Source organism: Neoarius graeffei, chromosome 2 (assembly GCF_027579695.1).
Source record: "Neoarius graeffei isolate fNeoGra1 chromosome 2, fNeoGra1.pri, whole genome shotgun sequence".
NCBI lineage: Eukaryota > Metazoa > Chordata > Actinopteri > Siluriformes > Ariidae > Neoarius > Neoarius graeffei.
The window spans coordinates 28,450,243-28,470,931 of record NC_083570.1 but is presented as its reverse complement, the minus strand read 5'-3'; the positions used below and the strand labels follow the sequence as shown (position 1 = coordinate 28,470,931).

General features: G+C 42.4%; 1 protein-coding gene across 1 annotated transcript in view; it reads left to right on the top strand.

The window, feature by feature from the left end:
• Window positions 1–1,189: 1,189 nt before the first annotated feature.
• The window catches only part of gata4 (GATA binding protein 4), a 29,416-nt gene continuing 9,916 nt past the window's right edge, over window positions 1,190–20,689 (top strand). The window contains exon 1 of the mRNA XM_060914070.1: window positions 1,190–1,803. Coding sequence (XP_060770053.1) covers window positions 1,287–1,803 — 517 coding nt within the window. The 5' untranslated portion in view covers window positions 1,190–1,286. The remainder of the gene's footprint in view (window positions 1,804–20,689) is intronic.

Sequence of the window (20,689 nt, the reverse complement as noted above, 5' to 3'; positions counted from 1 at the left end):
TGTAAATAGTGAACAAAATCTGTTCATGATTTTTGTGCATTTTTAGAAACATTTTCAAGAGTATTACGTCATAAAACCACTTTTCTTTTTTGTAATTAAATTGTTTTACTCATTTAATCTATTTTTGCTCACTTTGTTTTTAATTTGCTTACTTTTTCATAGAACGAATTCTCTATCAAAAACTAAACAAATTACAGGCATTTAGCAGACGCTCTTTTCCCGAATGACGTACAACAGGATTCTGACATACCCACAGCAGTTGGCAGCCCGGGAAGCAGTAGGGGGTTAGGTGCCTTGCTCAAGGGCTCTTCACCCATTCCTGCTGGGCCAGAGAATCGAACCGACGACCTTTTGGTCCCAAAGCTGCTTCTCCAACAGGCCATGGCTTTAAATAGATAAACGAAAATGTATCACATTTATTTATAATTTTCAAATAACTATAACTTTATACATGTACTGTTAATGGTGTGGTGTAATAATAATAATAATAATAACAGCCGTTATTCATGACAATAATGTTGTTATTGTTGATGATGATGATGATGTATGCTCTTGTCTTATCTTTAAATATTTTTAAACATGGTCTGAAGTATCCTGCTATTTTACAATCCGATACCGTCATGTTGTGTTTTAAGAAAAACATGAGCATGTAAGTATGTTGCGTTTCATTCAGCAATTTTCTGAAAGACTCCACGATCTTACTGTCAGATTTGTTCTGTTTCTATTCTGTCGGTTCAAGTCAAATCCACAAAGCTACAAGTCAAACTCATTTTACGCACAAGGACACTGAAAGGTTTCAGAGCCATGCTGGCTGTAGAAAGAAGGAAAAACATCAACTAGAATTTCAGTACAGTTGAGCTGAGTACAGATGGAGTAATGAAGATTTATTTTATTGACAGATTGCTGGTTAAATAGAATTATGGAAGAAGAAATTTGCATGGGGCGGAGAAATGAGTAAAAGTTGCAGAAACCCAGGGGTTAAAACAGAGTGAGAGAGAGAGAGAGAGAGAGAGAGAGAGAGAGAGAGAGAGAGAGAGAGAGAGAGTTTTCTCCACCTCAGTCAGCGTTCTCTCACTCCATCCCCACTCCGCTCGCGCTCTCCCTCCCTCCCTCCCTCCCTCCCTCTTTCCTTCCTCCCTCCTGAGCAGGTGGAGGTTCTTGAAGCCCGCGGCGCAGTAAAATGTCCCGGGGAAGAGAAAGTCACAGGTGATCAGTCTGCAGCTCTACACTGCGCTCCGGTGAGCGGATTATCACCTCCACCTCGTCTACAGCGCACCACGACGGACATGTATCAAGGTCTAAGCATGGCTACGAACCCGGGTTCCTACGAGCCGACTTTTGTGCACAACGCTGCGTCGCCAGTGTACGTGCCGAGCGCGCGCGTCGCCCCGGTGATACCCGCGCTGCCGTACCTGCAGCCGCACAGCGCCACGTCCCAACAGAGCAACCCGGCCTCGAGTCACTCAGCCTGGGCTCAACCGGGCTCAGACCCCGTAGCGTCGTACAACACGACCGGGGCTCACCATTCTCCGGTGTCTCCGCGCTTCACGTTCTCCGCCAGCCCGCCCATGAGCTCGGGCTCCAGGGAAAGCGCCACTTACACGAGTCCGTTGAACGTCACAGCGAACGGACGGGACCATTATCACAGCGCGCGCAGCCTGGGCTCGTCCTATCCCGCTCCCTATCCCGCCTACGTGAGTCCGAGCGTCGGGGGAACGTGGGCCGCGTCCCATTTCGAAGGCTCGGTGCTTCATAGTCTGCAGTCTACAGGACCGACCGGCGCCGCGAGACACTCAAATCTGGGTAAGAACTGACTTCATAAGAAAATGCAGTATTTATGCTGCTGTATTAAATGTAAACGTGTCCTCGAGCAACATTCTGCATGGTACAAAATAATCAGGAAATAAACCAAGGCTACTTTTATTGCAGGAGCTTTTAGGCCGAATGTCGCCTACAGTACTGACATAAGAACCTGACATAAATTTCAGCTTCATAGATCTGACAAATTATTAATAATTAGATATTTTTATCCTGTTTGAAAATAACCACAGGTGTAACATAAGGAAGTTCTGACTTCTTAAAACTGCAATAGATAAAAAAAAAAGATGCGTGATAAGATACAGATACAGGCTTTGTAACCTATGCACACTGATTCACACTGAACCTGTTTCCGAAATAATCCTTTACACTGTTAAAACAATCAGCTTTGAAAATTCTCTCAAAAAGAGGTGATTTTTTAAATTGCATCGAAAAAAAACCTTTTTCTGAAGCACTACTTTAAATAAGTTGAACAAGAAGATAATTAATGATTTACTGGCGATTTTGTAGATGTTGTCGGGCTTTTAACTTTTAAAGCTCTGTCTGAATTATAATAATAATAATAATAATAATAATTATTATTATTATTATTATTATTATTATTATTATTATTAGTGGTAGTAGTAGTAGTAGTAGTAGTAGTATTTAATGTCGTATTTAAAAATTATTTCAATAAATTCCTTCAGATATAAAAAAGCAAGTGTATAATAATAATAATAATAATAATAATAATAATAATATAGATGTCCTTTTCATTTCTATTTAAAATAATTCTAAATTATTTTAACGAGGTAGGATTTATGCAAAATATTCCCTTTCCCACTACATTATTCGCTTGCGTAATAGTTTTTTAGATACAACTAAAACAAATAGCCTACGAAATTAAATTTCATTTCATGCATAGAATTAAAACAAATAATTCGGTTTTTAAAGCCGAAGTTTGTTCGTTTAAAAATACAACTTAAATGCGATCTGAGTTTTTGAAACGTCCAACAATCTTTGAAATTATCTGTTGTTGTTGGTTTTTTTTTTTGCTTTGAATGAAAAGTCCCAAATCAGAAGAAATGTTATTGCGATGTGACACAGCCGATCAAACACACACACACACACACACACACACACACACACACAAATAAATAAATAAATTTCCTTTTTTTAATTTATTGCATGCAATGAGTTTAGCGCATGAACGCTTCCTCTACTGAATTAAAATGAAGGAGTTAATTAAACCGAGTTGTTTCGAGAACTCTGAACCTGATTTGTGATTAAAAACAACAGATTTAGGACTTATTAAGTAGTTATTTATTTTCTCGTGGCAGTGTGTGAGGACAAGAAACGAATTGGAGGCTTGTTGTGCGTTTATTTCATTCATTCATTAATTCATTCGTTCGTTCGTTTGTTTATTTTTTGTTTGTTTGTTTTAACCAAGATGTTTTCACATTGCGAAAAAGTGAATTAAAGTAGTTTCTGTAGGCGAAATAACTATTTTAGCACAATTTGACTGTTTTTTCAAATCACTATACTCATGTAACAGAATGACAAACCTCTGTTTACAGCATGCTTTCTGGCAAATAAAAAAACTAAACAATATTAAATCTTGTCCATCCAATATTTAACACATTTTTAGAATTTCTTAATTCATTCACAGATCCAGAAATTGAAAAGATCAAACAGATCCAAGGGTTATACTAAGACCTCTGTGAGTTATTCTTTCATCAACAGCCTAATACTCATACAAGAGAAGACAAGAGCAGTAAGAATCTGTCGAACACGTGATTAATAGCCTAAATAATAAGGCAGGCTTAAATATTAGCCCTCTCTTATCTAATCACATGAACACTCCTGATGTTCCAGATTGATTGGATCACTGCTTTTGTGGATTGTGGACTGTTTTGTATAGGGATGTGAACAGAGGCACATCTCTTGCACCTCTATCAGTTTGCTATCTATGAGTGGGGAACAGCAGTGGACTTTGAGCAGGCTAATAATGAGTACATCAGCACTAAAAATGAAGGGCAAAATGGAGATTGGGGAACACTTTGGGTTTTCTTGGTAGTAATTACTGTATTATTTGCCATGCAGAGTGTAATTCTTACAGAAGCAAGCAACCAAAGTCCACTGGGGTGAAACAACACATTCAGGGTTGACCAGAATGACCTGCCACTAAAGGCTATCTGATTGCTGCAATTAACACCAAGTAAAGCTGAGAAATATTTCATCTCACACTCAGAAATAAGACATTATGTTTGTAAGTGTCACCAGTCCACAAAGGGCTTGTCTGAGACACATACACTATAAAACACTTACTATAAAATCTACTAGTAAATAAAGCTTGTATATATATATATATATATATATATATATATATATATATATATATATATATATATATATATAAATTTATTACTAGAAACATATATATTGCAAGCAACTGATAAATACTATCAAATAAAACATGTACACTTACTTGTCCTATGCTTTTTTTTTAAGTAAAGAAATGACTTGCTCAAAGGCAAGTTTGGCAGTGCTGGAACTTGAACACATAACCTTCAGAACTATCATTCAAAGCTCACCCCAAAACTAAAGCCAAAAATTTTAGATATCCCACTATGCATTGCATTGTCTGCTATTTATACATATATACTGGAAATCAGTGCATCAATAAAACAGAAATACTGTAAATTTACAGTGTATATAGGCTTATAACATAAATAAATCAGTGACTGAGAAATAATAATGCAGACATACTTCATTCTTAGTTCTTAGTTAAGATTCCTACAAAGCAAACCACTTGGTGTTTTCTCTCTCTCTCTCTCTCTTTCTCTGTCTCACACACACACACACACACACACACACACACACACACACACACAGATTGTATACTGATTTAAAAACCTACTCTGTCTAATTAGGCTGAAGATATAATATTTTCCATCATGGAGCGCATACCTCATTGCATCCATTTCCAGTAAACTTTGTGTCTATAATCGATTAGGAAGTATAAATATTTTGACAGCTCATAATCATGTCATTACTGTGCTTTGTGGAATTCTGTAATTGCCTGCAGGAAGGAGTAATGTGAATAACTATCAGTGAGGCTGATTTACAAAAACACCAATAAAATCATCTGCATGTTTATACGGTTTATGGTGAGAGGATGAACTGATTTTTTTTTTTTTTGCTATGACGGTGCCAACGTTCTTTTGTTCATTGTTCTTCTTGTGTGTGTGCTGTCTCTTAGCAGTCTCAAGGTTAACAATTGAAACAGTTTTGCTGAGAACCTTGGAAAAAGGCCATTGTGTGTCTCCACTTTTGCAACAACCAAATTCCTTAGAAAGGATCACGGTTTAGCTGGAATATAGATTGAAGCTATGACATTTGTCATATTTATTGATTGTCCAGTTTTGATTCCTGTTGTTTTCTGCTCTTGTAGCCCATCTGCCGCTAGACAGAGATTTCTCAAATACTCAAATCATATTATCCGGTACCAATAATTGTGCCACTGTCGAAGCTGCATGATTGGCTGAACGGATAAGCAGGGGTACAGGTGTGCCTTTTAAATTGGCAGGTATTTATCGTACTTTTTGTAGATGTCGTAAAAGTTAAGTGAAGTACCCATCTTTATTCCAGAGCATTTTCATACAAAACAGTGATCAAACAAAAATAAATAAACATTTACTAGCTCCGAAAGGTTCATGAACTACTATTTATATTACAGTATTTACACAGCAGTACTTTTATTTTTGTAAATGATTATATTTTATATATGCACACACTAAGTTCCAGGATAATTTTCCCACTGTTTAACAATATGTAGCTTTTTATATGATAAACTAATATTCAAATATGTCTGTTATTTCCATTATTTTCCAAAACACTAAAGAATTCATTTCAGTTCTCATGCTAAAAAAATTACTCTCCCTTTTCCCCTCACTTTTCATTCCACCACTGATAATGTATTATCCATTGTTTCGTTAATATTTAATGTTTATTTCCTTGTTTGTCATGCCTTGCTGTATAATATAAATGGGCAATATTTTACAGAAGCAAGTATAAATAAATATTAATTTTTTTCTATGAGAGACTTAAGAAAACTTTCAATCAATCAAAGAGGATTAAAATACATTGGGGTTTTTTTGTTTGACACTAAATTAAGTCTCTTTCAAGACCAGTCCCAGTAATGAAACACACACACACAGCAAATGTTCATCTCTTTTATTCCATTTGTCCACACTGATCAATCCTTCATCATGGCTGTTAAGGAGCTCTCTCAGGCACTTTGCGTTGTTTCCATTTATAAAGATTAGCTCAATTTTTCTGCTCGATATACAGAGCAGCTTCTTGGGACCAAAAGATGACCTGTCTCATGCAGAGAAAAAGCAGAACCACTAGTAGATGCAGAGGGCTAAAACATGAGAAATTACCCCTCCTGCTGGTCAAAACACACTACAGTTTGTTGTCTTGTCTGTTAAAAGAGTAAGGCCTGCTGGATAGGCTTTTTAATTTTGCTTGGGATATGGATGGATTGTAGTGATGGCATGAAGCACTTTATTGTAGTCTGATAACCATACTGAAATGTTAAGTCGATACCATGTGTGTTTTCAATTAAAAGAAGTCACATCAATTAGCCAACTAACTTCACCAGTCAATCCATCCATCCATCCATTATCCATAACCACTTATCCTGTGCAGATGTGGAGCCTATCCTGGCTGACTATGGGTGAGAGGCAGGGTAAACCCTGGACAAGTCACCAGGTCATCGCAGGGCTGACACAGAGACAAACAACAACTAGTTCACACTCACACCTATGGTCAATTTAGAGCCACCAATTAGCCTAACCTGCATGTCTTTGGGCTGTGGGGGAAACCGGAGCACCGGGAAGAAATCCACGCAGACACGGGGAGAACATACAAACTCTGCACAGAAAGGCCCTCTCCGGCCACTGGGGTCAAACCCAGAACCTTCTTGCTGTGAGGCAACAGTGCTAACCACTACACCACTGTGCTACCCAACTTCAACAGTGCAAGAGTAAATTAAAATAAATCACATAAAACAAGATAAGTAACAATATAACATGAACGTCACTTTAAAAATTAAAACATGAAAATAAATAACTTGTTACAAAATAGGACCATTCCTTTTTCCCCCTCAGATATCTGATCCAGCATTTTCTGCTGATATCCTCAGCCAGATAGATAGAGATAGATAGATAGATATTTTATCTTGAATAACTTTGTGTGTGGGGCGGCACGGTGGTGTAGTGGTTAGCGCTGTCGCCTCACAGCAAGAAGGCCCGGGTTCGAGCCCCGTGGCCGGCGAGGGCCTTTCTGTGCAGAGTTTGCATGTTCTCCCCGTGTCCACGTGGGTTTCCTCCGGGTGCTCCAGTTTCCCCCACAGTCCAAAGACATGCAGGTTAGGTTAACTGGTGACTCTAAATTGACCGTAGGTGTGAATGTGAGCGTGGATGGTTATCTGTGTGTATGTGTCAGCCCTGTGATGACCTGGTGACTTGTCCAGGGTGTACCCCACCTTTCGCCCGTAGTCAGCCGAGATGGGCTCCAGCTTGCCTGCGACCCTGTAGAAGGATAAAGCGGCTAGAGATAATGAGATGAGATGAGAACTGTGTGTGTGTGTGTGTGTGTGTGTGTGTGTGTACGTACAGTGGTGCTTGAAAGTTTGTGAACCCTTTAGAATTTTCTATATTTCTGCATAAATATGACCTAAAACATCATCAGATTTTCACACAAGTCCTAAAAGTAGATAAAGAGAACCCAGTTAAACAAATGAGACAAAAATATTATACTTGGTCAGTAGGTGTGAATGTGAATGGTTGTCTGTGTGTTAGCCCTGTGATGACCTGGCGACTTGTCCAGAGTGTACCCTGCCTTTCGCCCCTAGTCAGCTGGGATAGGCTCCAGCTTGCCTGTGACCCTGTAGAACAGGATAAAGCGGCTAGAGGTAATGAGATGAGATAATGCATGAGATGAGGAAAATGATCCAATATTACATATCTGTGAGTGGCAAAAGTATGTGAACGTTTGCTTTCAGTATCTGGTGTGACCCCCTTGTGCAGCAATAACTGCAACTAAACATTTCCAGTAACTGTTGATCAGTTCTGCACACTGGCTTGGAGAAATTTTAGCCTATTCCTCCATACAGAACAGCTTCAACTCTGGGATGTTGGTGGGTTTCCTCACATGAATTGCTCACTTCAGGTCCTTCCACAACATTTCGATTGGATTAAGGTCAGGACTTTGACTTGACCATTCCAAAACATTAACTTTATTCTTCTTTAACCATTCTTTGGTAGAATGACTTGCATGCTGAGGGTCGTTGTCTTGCTGCATGACCCACCTTTTCTTGAAATTCAGTTCATAGACAGAAGTCCTGACATTTTCCTTTAGAATTCGCTGGTATAGTTCAGAATTCATTGTTCCATCAATGATGGCAAGCCATTCTGGCCCAGATGCAGCAAAACAGGCCCAAACCATGATACTACGATCACCATGTTTCACAGATGGAATCAGGTTCTTATGCTGGAATGCAGTGTTTTCCTTTCTCCAAACAATGCTTCTCATTTAAAGCAAAAAGTTCTCTTTTGGTCTCATCCATCCACAAAGCATTTTTCCAACAGCCTTCTGGCTTGTCCATGTGATCTTTAGCAAATTGCAGATGAGCAGTAATGTTCTTTTTGGAGAACATTGGCTTTCTCCTTGCAACCCTGCCATGCACACCACTGTTGTTCAGTGTTCTCCTGATGGTGGACTCATGAACATTAACATTAGCCAATGTCAGAGAGGCCTTCAGTTGCTTAGAAGTTACCCTGTGGTCCTTTGTGACCTCACCGACTATTACATGCTCTTCTCTTCCCTCCATTCAGGACATTGCACCAAGGTGTTGCATGTCTTGAGCAAGAAACATCATCAGTGATGCGTCACACCCTCACTATAGACTGTTCTCCCCTCTGGCCTCTGGAAGGAGGTTCCGCAGCATTAGGTGCAGGACCACCAGGTTCTGTAACAGCTTTTTTCCCCCAGGTCCAGGGGCACCGCCAGAAATTTTGGGCCCCATGAAAGATTAGAATTTTGGGCCCCCCAACTTTGCCCACCCTCGTCACAATTTTGATGCATTTAAATGAACTCCATGCTCAGTAGCCTTACAAATGTTACCCATAAAAGACAGGAAACATCTTATTATACATTTATTTCAAAGTGGCACGGAGTGACATTTCAATTTGATCAATTACGTACGTATTTCTTCATATGTTGTAACCTCTATCCCTCTTTTATGTGTGCTGTGCTTTCTCCAGCTCCTCAATTTGAAACCAATGGTTTAGAACGTGTGAACATTCCACACACATAACCATGTCAAACACTTGACTGGTCTCCGTTATTAGCAACACTTTAATCTACCAAACTGTATATGGCACTCGCTCATTAAAAACTTCAATCCTAAAGCATTTATGGGTTGTATTGCTGCTTACCTCCTTCTCCAAAGGGGGGTTCAGTGGTTTGGTAGGGTGGAGGTCCCCCTGAGGCTGAATCTGTGCATATTTAGGGCACCCCATTAGTTATGAAACTGGTTATTAGCACTAATTATTAGCACCAGCATAACGTAATATTTCATCTTGTTTATCACACAAGTCAGTTCAGTTATTAAAATGGAAAAAAAAGTCACTGTACAAACTGTAAAAGTGTTCTCTTGATAGGCTAATCCAACCACGTTCATACTGTTCATTTACCATTCGATAATATTTTGAACATACGTGAGCGATAGCTACCTTTCTTTGGGAAAAACTGAGTGACCAGTTGCCTGCCTCTCCGGTCCCTCTCAGCTTTCAGTTGCCTTTCTTTAAGTTTTTGACAGCCACTCTTCATATTTAGCGATCATAGACTGTACGCACTCCACTGCTGACTGGCTGGCTGCTGCACCACAACACAGCAGCAAGTAGCGTTGCACTCATAGGATAAACATAGACGCCACATTGAGCTGGTGGCCCCATTGCTGGGATACGTCAGAGTATCCGCCATATTTGATGTGGCAAATCTTCCCCATAAACCAATGCAAGTAAATGGACTGAACTTCATAAAGCCCCTTTCTACAATAATATTTAACTCGATGCCTTTTATTCACCCATTAAGACACACACGTATATATTTGGGAAACAAACAGGCATCAAAACAACACTCTCAAAAGAGATGTGTTAAAAACAACACATATTTAACACATCAGCGTGTTTATATAAGGACAACACAGTTTGTGTTAATAAATGTGTTGAACTCTATAACACAGTAACTGTGTTGAACTATTTAACACACTAGTGTGAGACAAGGGGGAGACAAGGGGTTTGACTTGGGAGACATGGACAATTGGGTGAATACAGCGCATGGTTATGGGCAGAGACAGTCTTACAGAGCAGGGATTAATTACCTTGGAGAGGTAAGGTCCTATGAACCTGGGAGCCAATTTGCGGGAGATCATCTTGAGGGGCAGATGGCGAGTGGAGAGCATTACCCGCTGCCCCACCCAAAAGATGGGAGCTGCCAAGCGGTGTTTGTCAGCTTGCTCTTTAAATATCTTGACAGAACATAGGAGCTTTTTCCTGGTCAATGCTCATGTTCTCCTGCAGTGGCACACAAACACCTGGGCAGGGGGCATGGCGACTTCTTCTTGGATGGGGAAGAGTGGTGGCTGGTAACCCAGAAAGCACTGGAAGGGGGAAAGACCTGTAGCAGAGGTGGGTAAGGAGTTGTGAGCATACTCTATCCAAGGAAGGGTCTTGTTCCAGGAGGCAGCATCCTTGGACACCATGCACCTGAGAGCCACTTCCAGCTCCTGGTTGGCCCGTTCCATCTGTCCATTGGTCTGAGGGTGAAAACCTGATGACAGACTGCGAGAAGCACCAATGAGTTTACAGAAAGCCTTCCAGAATTGGGCAGAGAACTGGGGTCCGTGGTCTGATATGATGTCTGAGGGGAGTCCATGTAGATGGAAAACATGGAGTATCAGCAATTTGGCGGTCTCCTTGGCGGTGGGAAGCTTGAGCAGAGGGATAAAATGAACAGCTTTAGAAAAAATGGTCAACAACAGTGAGGATACAAGTATTGCCACCTGAATTAGGGAGTCCTGTGACAAAATCCAGGGCTATGTGTGACCAGGGCTGGTGGGGAGCAGGAAGGGGTCTCAGCAGGCTGGCAAGGGGTCTGTTGCCAGTCTTGTTCCTGGCGCAGATGTCACAAGCTGCCACAAACCTCTGGATGTCCTCCTTGATGGATGGCCACCAAAAACATTGTCGGATGAGTGCCTGAGTCCAGGCTGCTCCTGGGTGTCATGCCATTCTGGAACCATGACCCCACTGCAACACCTGAGCCTGCACAGAAACAGGAACAAAAAGATGGTTAGAAGATGCATTACTGGGCCCTGGGTCCTGCTCATGGGCTTTCTGGACCAGGGTTTCCACCTCTAACAGAGCAGCCCCCACCAGGCATCGTGGAGGAAGGATGGTCTCAGGGGAAGTCGATTCCTCCTGGAGGGGAGAAAACATTCTGGACAAGGCATCAGGCTTACCATTTTTAGAGCCTGGGTGGAAGGAAAGTGTGAACTTGAAGCAAGAAAAGAAGAGAGACCATTGGGCCTGATGAGAATTGAGGCGCTTGGCAGTCCTGAGGTATTCGAGGTTCTTGTGATCTGTTCATACGATGAAGGGAAGGTCTGACCCCTCCAACCAATGTCTCCATTCTTCCAAGGCCAGTTTAATGGCCAACAGTTCCCTATTGCCAACATCATAGTTTCTATCAGGGGGGAAAGCCGACAAGAGAAGAAGGAGCAAGGATGAAACTTGTTGTCACAATATGGTCCCAACCCCTGACTCCAAAGCATCAACCTCAACCACAAACTGCTGGGACAGATCTGGAATGGTGAGTATAGGTGATGACGTGAACCTTCGTTTGAGCTCGGAGAATGCCTTCTTGGCCCCTTCCCCCCAGCTAAAAGGGACCTTGGTGGAAGTTAGAGCCATGAGGGGCCCAGCCACCATACTAAGTTCCTGATGAATTGCCTGTAGAAATTCGCAAACCCAAGAAACCGCTGGAGTTCTCGCCGAGAGGACGGGGTGGGCCAGTCAGCAACTGCCTTGAGTTTCAGGGGGTCCATCTGAATCTGTGCGGGGGAGATAATGAAACCCAGAAAGGAGACAGAACTTCTATGGAACTCACATTTCTCAGCCTTAACAAAGAGTTTATTTTCCAGGAGTCATTGAAGGACCTGCCTGACGTGGATGCGGTGTTCATCAAGGGAGCAGGAAAAAAAATCAATATATTGTCCAGATAAACAAAAAGGTTAAGGTAGCCCCTCAGGACATCATTAACAAGGGCCTGGAAAACCGTGGGAGAGTTAGTCAGGCCGAACGGGACCACGAGATATTCGTAGTGGCCCGTGGGGGCCCTCTTCCATTCGTCCCCTTCCCTGATCCTCACAAGGTGGTAAGCATTATGCAAGTCTAGCTTGGTGAAAATCTTGGCTCCCTGGAATAACTCAAAACGCCATAGACATGAGAGGTAGGGGGTAATGGTTCTTGATGGTAATGTCATTTAGCCCCTGGTAATTAATGCAAGCGTGCAAGGATTTGTCCTTCTTCTCCACAAAAAAGAATCCTGCCCCTGCAGGAGAAGAGAAGGGATGAATTATTCCAGCTGCTAAGGATTCGATGATGTATTTATCCATGGCTTGCCTTTCAGAAGGAGAGAGAGAGAGTAAAGTCGCCCCTTAGGTGGTGCAGTCCCAGGGAGAAGGCCAATTCTACAGTCATAGGGCCTATGGGGAGGAAGGGAAACAGCTTGAGACTTGCTGAACACAGGTTTTAAGTCATTATACTCGGGAGGCACGTTAGAGAGGTCAGGATATTCACCAATGGTGGGCTGGAGCAGCTCAGCATGAGGGAGGGCAGATCTCAAGCATGATGATAAACAGAATTGACTCCATTGTAAAATGGTGTTGTTAGTCCAGTTGACATGGGGGTTATGTAGAGTTAGCCAGGGCAGACCAAGAACTACAGGCACATGAGGATTGCTCATGACAAAAAACTGGATGGATTCAGAGTGGTTGCCAGAAATTCTTAAGGTGACCGGGGCTGTTTTATCGGTGGTAGTGGTCAGACCAGTACTGTTAAGGGTCAGGACAGTGAGGGACGGGTTCAGAGCCAGTAGTGGAATCCCCAGGTGCTTGGCAGTGGTCGAGCACATCAGGTTTCCGTCAGTCTCTGAATCAATGAGTGCCTGGAGGTCATGGGGCTGATTGCCATGGATAATGACCACTGGGAGTAGCAGTTGACCAGTAGGGGGCTGATTCTGGACATTGCCCACCAGGGCCCCTAAACACACTGGTGGGCTCTTCCTTTTAGAGGGCAAGATTGGCAGAAGTGCCTCAGCTGTCCGCAATAAAAACATGCCCTCATATCCCGACGGCGCTGTTGTTCCTCAGGTGAGATGCGGGCTCGGTCTACCTGCATTGGCTCAGCGGAAGGAATGGGGGGCTGAGGGGAAGCAAGACTAGTTCGAGTTCTCTTTCACCCGCTGTCTGATCCGGGAGTCAATACGACTGGTGAGGTCCATGAGACCGGGGAGATCAGGTGGCAGTTCTTGTGAGACCAGCTCATCCTTGATGGAGTCTGACAGCCCATTCAAAAATGTGTCAAACAAGGCATTCTCATTCCAGCCACAAGATGCCACCAAAGTGCGAAACTCAATCGTATAGTCAAAAGTTGACCAGGCACCCTGCCACAGCCCCATGATTTCTCTTGCTACCTCTCTGCCAGACAGGGAACGATCAAAGGTTCGCCTCATCTCCTCTGTGAAATCCTTGAAGCTGGTGCAGCATGGTGCATGGGCATCCCACATAGCTGTTCCCCACTCCCTAGCTTTGCCAGTGAGGAGAGTGATGGTGTAGGCCACTTGGGAATGCTCTGTAGGGAAGGCCAATGGTTGAAGCTCAAGGGTTAGCAAGCATTGAGATAAAAATGATCTGCAGGTACCTGGTTCTCCATCGTATGGCTGTGGGGCGGGAAGTCTCAGCTCTCTGAAGAGGGCTGGAGCAGGAGCTGGAGGAGTGGTAGGTGGAGGGGGTTGTGTAGGAGCAGACGTTACTTGAAGCTATTGTAGCTGAGTGGCAAGAAGCTTGAGAGTGCCAGAGATGGCAACAAGGTTTTGATTCACCTGTTGGATGTCCTGTTGGATGTCCTGTTGGTGGGTCCCAAGGAGAGCTCCCTGTTTCTGCACCGCTGCTCTTAGCTGGGCGAAATCTGCTGGGTCCATGTTGGCCAGACTGTGCTGTCAGAAATGGCGAGCTGAAGTGAAGTGAGGACCCAAGAGCAGACTCAAAAACAGGCAGTGTACAGAGAAAAATTTATTTAATGAAGTAGAGGGCAGAGGTACAGTAGGGCTCAGGCAAAAATCAATGGTCAAAGAATGGGCCAGGAGGACAAAAACACAGAAGCAGGTAGGCGCAGTCAGGGACAAAAACAGGACAGAAAAATCTTCACAAAAACTGCAGAACACAGGGACAAGGGAAATCCAGGCAGAGGAAGCAAAAACACAATCCAAAGGAACAGGCAGGTAAAACAGGGGCAAAAAACTGGACAGAAAACTAGACAAAAAAACAAGGAACAATTCAGGCAGGGGGAATCAAGAAGACAATACCAAAGGGTTGTAGCAAGGCGAGGAAAATCTGCAAGAGACAGTCTGGCAACTGGAGTTCTTCTTCTTCTTCTTCTTCTTCTTCTTTTTTATTGGTGGTTGGCAAGCAACGATTGGTGTGCATTACTGCCACCTTCTGAAATGGCATGTGGGTCTGGATTAGCTATACCTACTCTAGACTTTAAAAAAAAAAAAGGAAAAGGAAGGGGGTTGTCGACTATATTCTCCAAAGAAGTCCAGTTTCCCGTATGAAATGGAATAAGTAACTAAAACATGGCTCTCTTGATTGTCTTTGGAGTAGTTCTTTAAGCCTTAGGGGCACTTTAACTTTCTCTCCTTCAAGGCCTCTGAGTAGCTCTTGTCTCTCACTCTGATATTTTACACAGGATTCAATGACATGCTCAGTGGTTTCTAGGGTTTTACAGGTACTACAGTTGCCATCTACATGTTTCTTCATTAACAACAATGTGCTGTTCAATCCTGTGTGGCCTACCCTCATTCTTGAAACCATGTCTTCTTCCTGAGTGCTTCTGTGCGTCATTCTGCCCCACCCCACTGTCTTCTGGATACTATAAAGGTGTCTACCAGTTTGCCCACTGTCCCACAGATCCTGCCACTTTTGCCTCAGTTTATCTAAGTTCTGACTTTCTGTACTTAATGTTCATGTCTACACTCGGTCGATCTGCAGCTTCCTTGGCATGCTGGTCTGCTAGCTCATTCCCTACCACTCCAATGTGCGCTGGCACCCACAAGAGTGTTACTCTGACTCCTGACCTCTGCAGACTGCTGACCAGTTGGACTATTTCTATTACAGTATCTCATCTAGACTGTGATTGTACATTCTTAATACTGTACAATGCTGAAGTTGAATCTGAGGCAATAACAATATTCAGTGGCCTTAACCTATTACTTTCTACCCAGGATAGAGCTAATAAAATAGCCACTAGTTCCGCTGTGTATACCGCCAAGTTGTCACTCAGTCTTTTCATAACAGCAACTTTTATTGTAGGGATGTCAAATGCAGCCCCTACTTAATTATCCTCTCTCTTAGATGCATCTGTATATATAATAGATCTATCCCCATACTGGCTCTGAATATACCATGCAACATAAAATTTGTCTACTTCTATCTCCTCTCTTGCTTCCAGGAGGCCTAGGTCAACTGCAGGCATCTCTAAGGTCCACAAAGGAACTGCAGAATATGATACTGTAGGACAAATGTTTAGGTTGTTGATCTCCATTTCTCTTGCCTTCTCTTCAATAATCCAACTAAAGCTTCTGACTCTCTCATTTCCTCTCTCTTGACAGTTCATCAGTGTATTTAGGCCTATGTGACCCTCCTGGTGACCCTTAAGATTAGCCCAGTATACCAGTGACAACTGATCTCTCCGCAGGTGTAAAGGCATCTCCCCCAGCTCCACCTGTAAGGCTGCCACAGGTGAGGTTTTCATAGCTCCCATACACAGTCGTAGGGCTCGATACTGTACAATGTCTAGCTTATTTAGTGTAGACTCAGCAGCAGACCTATACACAATGCACCCATAATCAATCACTGACCTTATTAACCCTGTATAAACGGACTTCAATGCCTGCCTATCAGCCCCCCACTCTATACCTTTCAGACATCGCATAACATAAGTACTCTTTTACACTTTTCTATAATTTTCTGGATGTGCACTGCCCAGGTTAACTGTTTATCAAACCATATACCAAGGTACTTAAAGTGGTTTACCCTCTCCAACTCTTTACCCCCCATTGTTACTCTCGAGTCCTGATGTATTGCTCTCCTTGTGAAGAACATAACTTTTGTCTTTTCCACAGATATCCTAAAGCCCCATTTAAGAGCCCATTTTTGTACCGTATCCACTGCTTGCTGCATTTTATGTACAATATGATCTATGTTCCTTCCTCTTTTCCACATAGCACCATCATCAGCAAATAAAGCAACATCTATGGACTTGTCTATATTCTTAAAAACATCATTTATCATTACTGTAAACAATAATGGGCTTATTATGCTACCTTGTGGGGTTCCATTATCAACCTCATATTCATTGCTAAAAACACCATTGATTCTGACTTTGATTTTCCTGTCTGATAGGAAATTTCTAACCCATTGCCATATTCTGCCTCTTATACCAAGCTGAGACAGTTTAACAAGCAATCCCTCCTTCCACAACATATCATATGCCTTCTCAATGTCAAAGTACACTGCTACAACAGTCTCTTTATTGACTTGTGCCTTTCTTATGACATCCTCCAATGCTATTGTTGGGTCCATTGTGCTTCTGCCTTTCCTAAAACCTGACTGATATTTCTGTATCAACCCTCTGGTCTCTAGGAAATATACCATTCTATCATTGACCATTCTTTCAAGTGTTTTCCCCATCTGGGAAGTCAATGCTATTGGCCTATAGCTGCCAGGATTTTTAGGGTCCTTTCCAGGTTTCCGTATTGGAATAATGATAGACTCCTTCCATGATTGGGGAAGTACTCCCTCTTCCCACACCTTATTATATAAGTGAAGCAATACTCCTTTACCCTCTTCACTCAGGTGTTCTAGCATAGAATAACATATTCTATCCCTTCCTGGAGTAGACCTACCTACCTTCTGCAGAGCAATGTTTAACTCCTGAAGTGTAAATAACCCATTCAACACTCCTTCTTCCCCTACATTCTCCTGCATTTCATACTTTGCCATTGTACTCTGTCTAGCCCTTACCTCCTCCAGGCTTAGGTTTCCTGAACTATGTACTTTAACTAAGGTCTTCACAATTGCCTCTGCCTTATCTTTATTGTTTATCATAACCTTCCCTTCTTCCACCAGTACTGGGTATTCATATTCCCTTCTGTTACCCCTCATCTTCTTAATCATTCCCCACACTTGTTCAATAGGAGTTGTGTGCCCAAGAGAACTGCAGAACTGTCTCCAATACTCCTTCTTTGTCCTCTTAATCACTCTTCTTACCTGGGCTTGAGACCTCTTATACTCTATCAGACACTGGTAATTATGTGTCTTTTTTAAAATTCTAAAAGCCTTGTTTCTTTATTTAATGGCTTCACTGCATTCCTTAGTCCACCATGGCACTATTTTAGTCAGACCTTTTGGCTTTGCCATAGGAATAGCCCTTTGTGCCGCACCTATAATACTGCCACAAATACAAAGGCATAACCCTTCAACACTTTGGCGCGTATCAATATTTACCAGCCCTTGATCACTTAACTCCCCAAATTTGTCCCAGTCTGCTTTTCCTAAGATCCACTTCCCATCTCTTACTTCATCTACCCTCTCCACCTCCAGAACCGCACTGACCATTATAGGGAAGTGGTCACTACCTATACCACTTTCCGTGTGCACCTGCCAACTAAATTTATGTGCTAATGCACTTGTGACTATGGTTAAGTTTATCGCTGTGTCTGAGCCCCTCACCACATCTATCCTTGTGCCTGTACCATCATTGAGACAAACCAGCCCCCTGTTCTCCATGAAACTTTCCACCACCCTACCATTATGGTCATCCCTATTTCCCCAGATTGCACTATGTGCATTAAAATCCCCACACCATATCACCTTAACATCTACATTTTCCCAGATTTCCTCTAGCTGTTCCACCTTCAGCTGCCTGCATGGATTATAGAAGTTTATGACCTTAACACTGCCCATTCCTGTCCATACTTCTACTATGATGTATTCTTGTTCATCACCCTTCTTCAACTCTCTATACTGTATTCCCCTTCTCACAAATGTAGCACATCCACCTCCATTACCTTCCCCCCTGTCTCTTCTCACACTTGTATACCCTTTTATAACAAATTTCAGCGACGGCTTCAACCATGTTTCTTGTATGCATATAATGTCTGGCTTATGCTCCATATCCTGTATGAATCCTTTTAACTCCTGTCCATTTGCCACAAGACTCCCAGCATTCCACTGGAATATTAAAAAAGGTATTACAATAATGGTTGTGACTGTTCATTCATCTCACTCTGAGCCAATGCTGCTTGTATTCTTTCCCAAGATACGTTCCTTATATTAAGGAATTTGGAAGCAGCTTTACCTATCATCTTAATTTTATCTGTCTTGCTATTCAAATCGTCAGAACAGTTAACCACATATGCTATAAACAGTATCAATTTCTCAGGGGATATCACCTCCCCCTTACTCTTTCCTTCTGATCCTTTTAATATACCCTGCGCACACGCTTCCTTCTGACTTCCCTCTTTCCCCTCACTGTGAACGACCTTAACCGCTTCAGCATAAGACAGGTTCCTAAAGGATCGCACCTGTTGAATTACTACTGCCTTTTTCCTGACTGGGCATCCACCATACACTGCTGCATGGTCCCCCCCCCACAGTTACAGCATTTCCTGATTTCACTATCCCCACATTGTCCATATTCATGCTCACCTCCACACTTCCCACATCGCGGCTTACTTTTACAGACTTTTGCTATGTGCCCATATCTCTGACATTTGTAGCACCTGACTGGAGGAGGGACATATTCCCGCACATAAAAACTCATGTATCCCACCATTACTCTCTCCGGTAGCACTCTCTCCTTAAACTCCAGGAGGACAGTCGTGCTGTCCACCTTTTCACCATTTTGCTTTGCTTGTAATCTTTTCAAGCTCAATACCGTCCCTCCTTTAATGGCTTTCTTAAGCTCATCCAATTTCTCGCCCAGGGGAATCCCTGATATAACCCCTTTCGCTCCCCACTCTCCAAACACCCTAACCTCGCTCACATCCAACTTGCAAATTGACTGTAATTTCAGCGCCTTATCCCTCTGGCCACTATTTTTACACTGGATGAGCAGTCTCCCACCCCACACTGGATACGCCCTCTCTATTTCTCCCAACACCTTCTTCAATCCATTTGTTAAAGAAATCAAACCAACTTTACCAATGTCATACCCTTCCTTGAACCTTACAACTACTTTTAATTCATCCTCCTGCCACACTCTCCTTCTCACAACCCTGTCTCCCTCATCCTCATCCGATTCTAAAGATCTTTTCCCCTGTCCCTGCTTCTGGTTAGCATTCATCCTAGAGTTAATCCACAGGCTATCCAGTTGTTCCCTAAATACCTCCTCCACCACCACTACACTCATCCAGAATTCCACCAAACCTTTTCCCATTCCTCACTTTCCCCCTATTATAATATTTTATCGTTTTTAAAACACCTAAAGAAAAAAAAACCTCGATGGATGGCAAACAGTCCCGCCTCCCTCCAGACGCACTGTCTATGGACAAGCCTGGCAACTGGAGTAGCTCCAAACAGTTCTTAAGAAGGCCCTGGCTGATGGGAGAGGAGTGGTAGCAGGTGTGGGAGTGCCTTCAGGGAAAATGGCCTTCAGCAGGGCAGGACTGAATTCCTGTCCCGGATCCGGCCTGGAGCCGGCATTGAAGTCCCACAAACTCAGGCATGGATGGACTGGACCGGACTGTGACAGATCCCTGTTTCACCTTTAAATTAACTGCTAATCCTAGAGGTTCACATACTTTTGCCACTCACAGATATGTAATATTGGATTATTTTCCTCAATAAATAAATAAATGACCAAGTATAATATTTTTGTCTCATTTGTTTAACTGGGTTCTTTTTATCTACTTTTAGGACTTGTATGAAAATCTGATGATGTTTTAGGTCATATTTATGCAGAAATATAGAAAATTCCAAAGGGTTCACAAACTTTCAAGCACCACTGTGTGTGTGTGTGTATATATATATATATATATATATATATATATATATATATATATATATATATAAGCCTATTTCCTGGCCACCATGGTAATGAGAAGGTTTTCGTGTCTTATATTATCATAATGACTTTATCGCATAATAGTTAATTTTCTCATAATAATGAAATATGCGAATGTTTCTCATAATTATAACTTGCTATCTCACAATAATTAAATCTTATCTCATAGCAATGACTTAGTATCTCATACTTGTGACTTACGTTCTCATAATAATGACTTAGTAGAAGAAAAAGAAGCCTCTTTATTTGTCACATGCACACTCAAGCACAGTGAACTTCATCCTCTGCATTTAGCCCATCTGAAACAATAAGCACACGCATGCACACACACAAATGAGCAATGAGCACACACACATACCGTACCTAGAGCAGTGGGCAGCCATGCTACAGCGCCCAGGGAGCACTTGGGGGTTAGG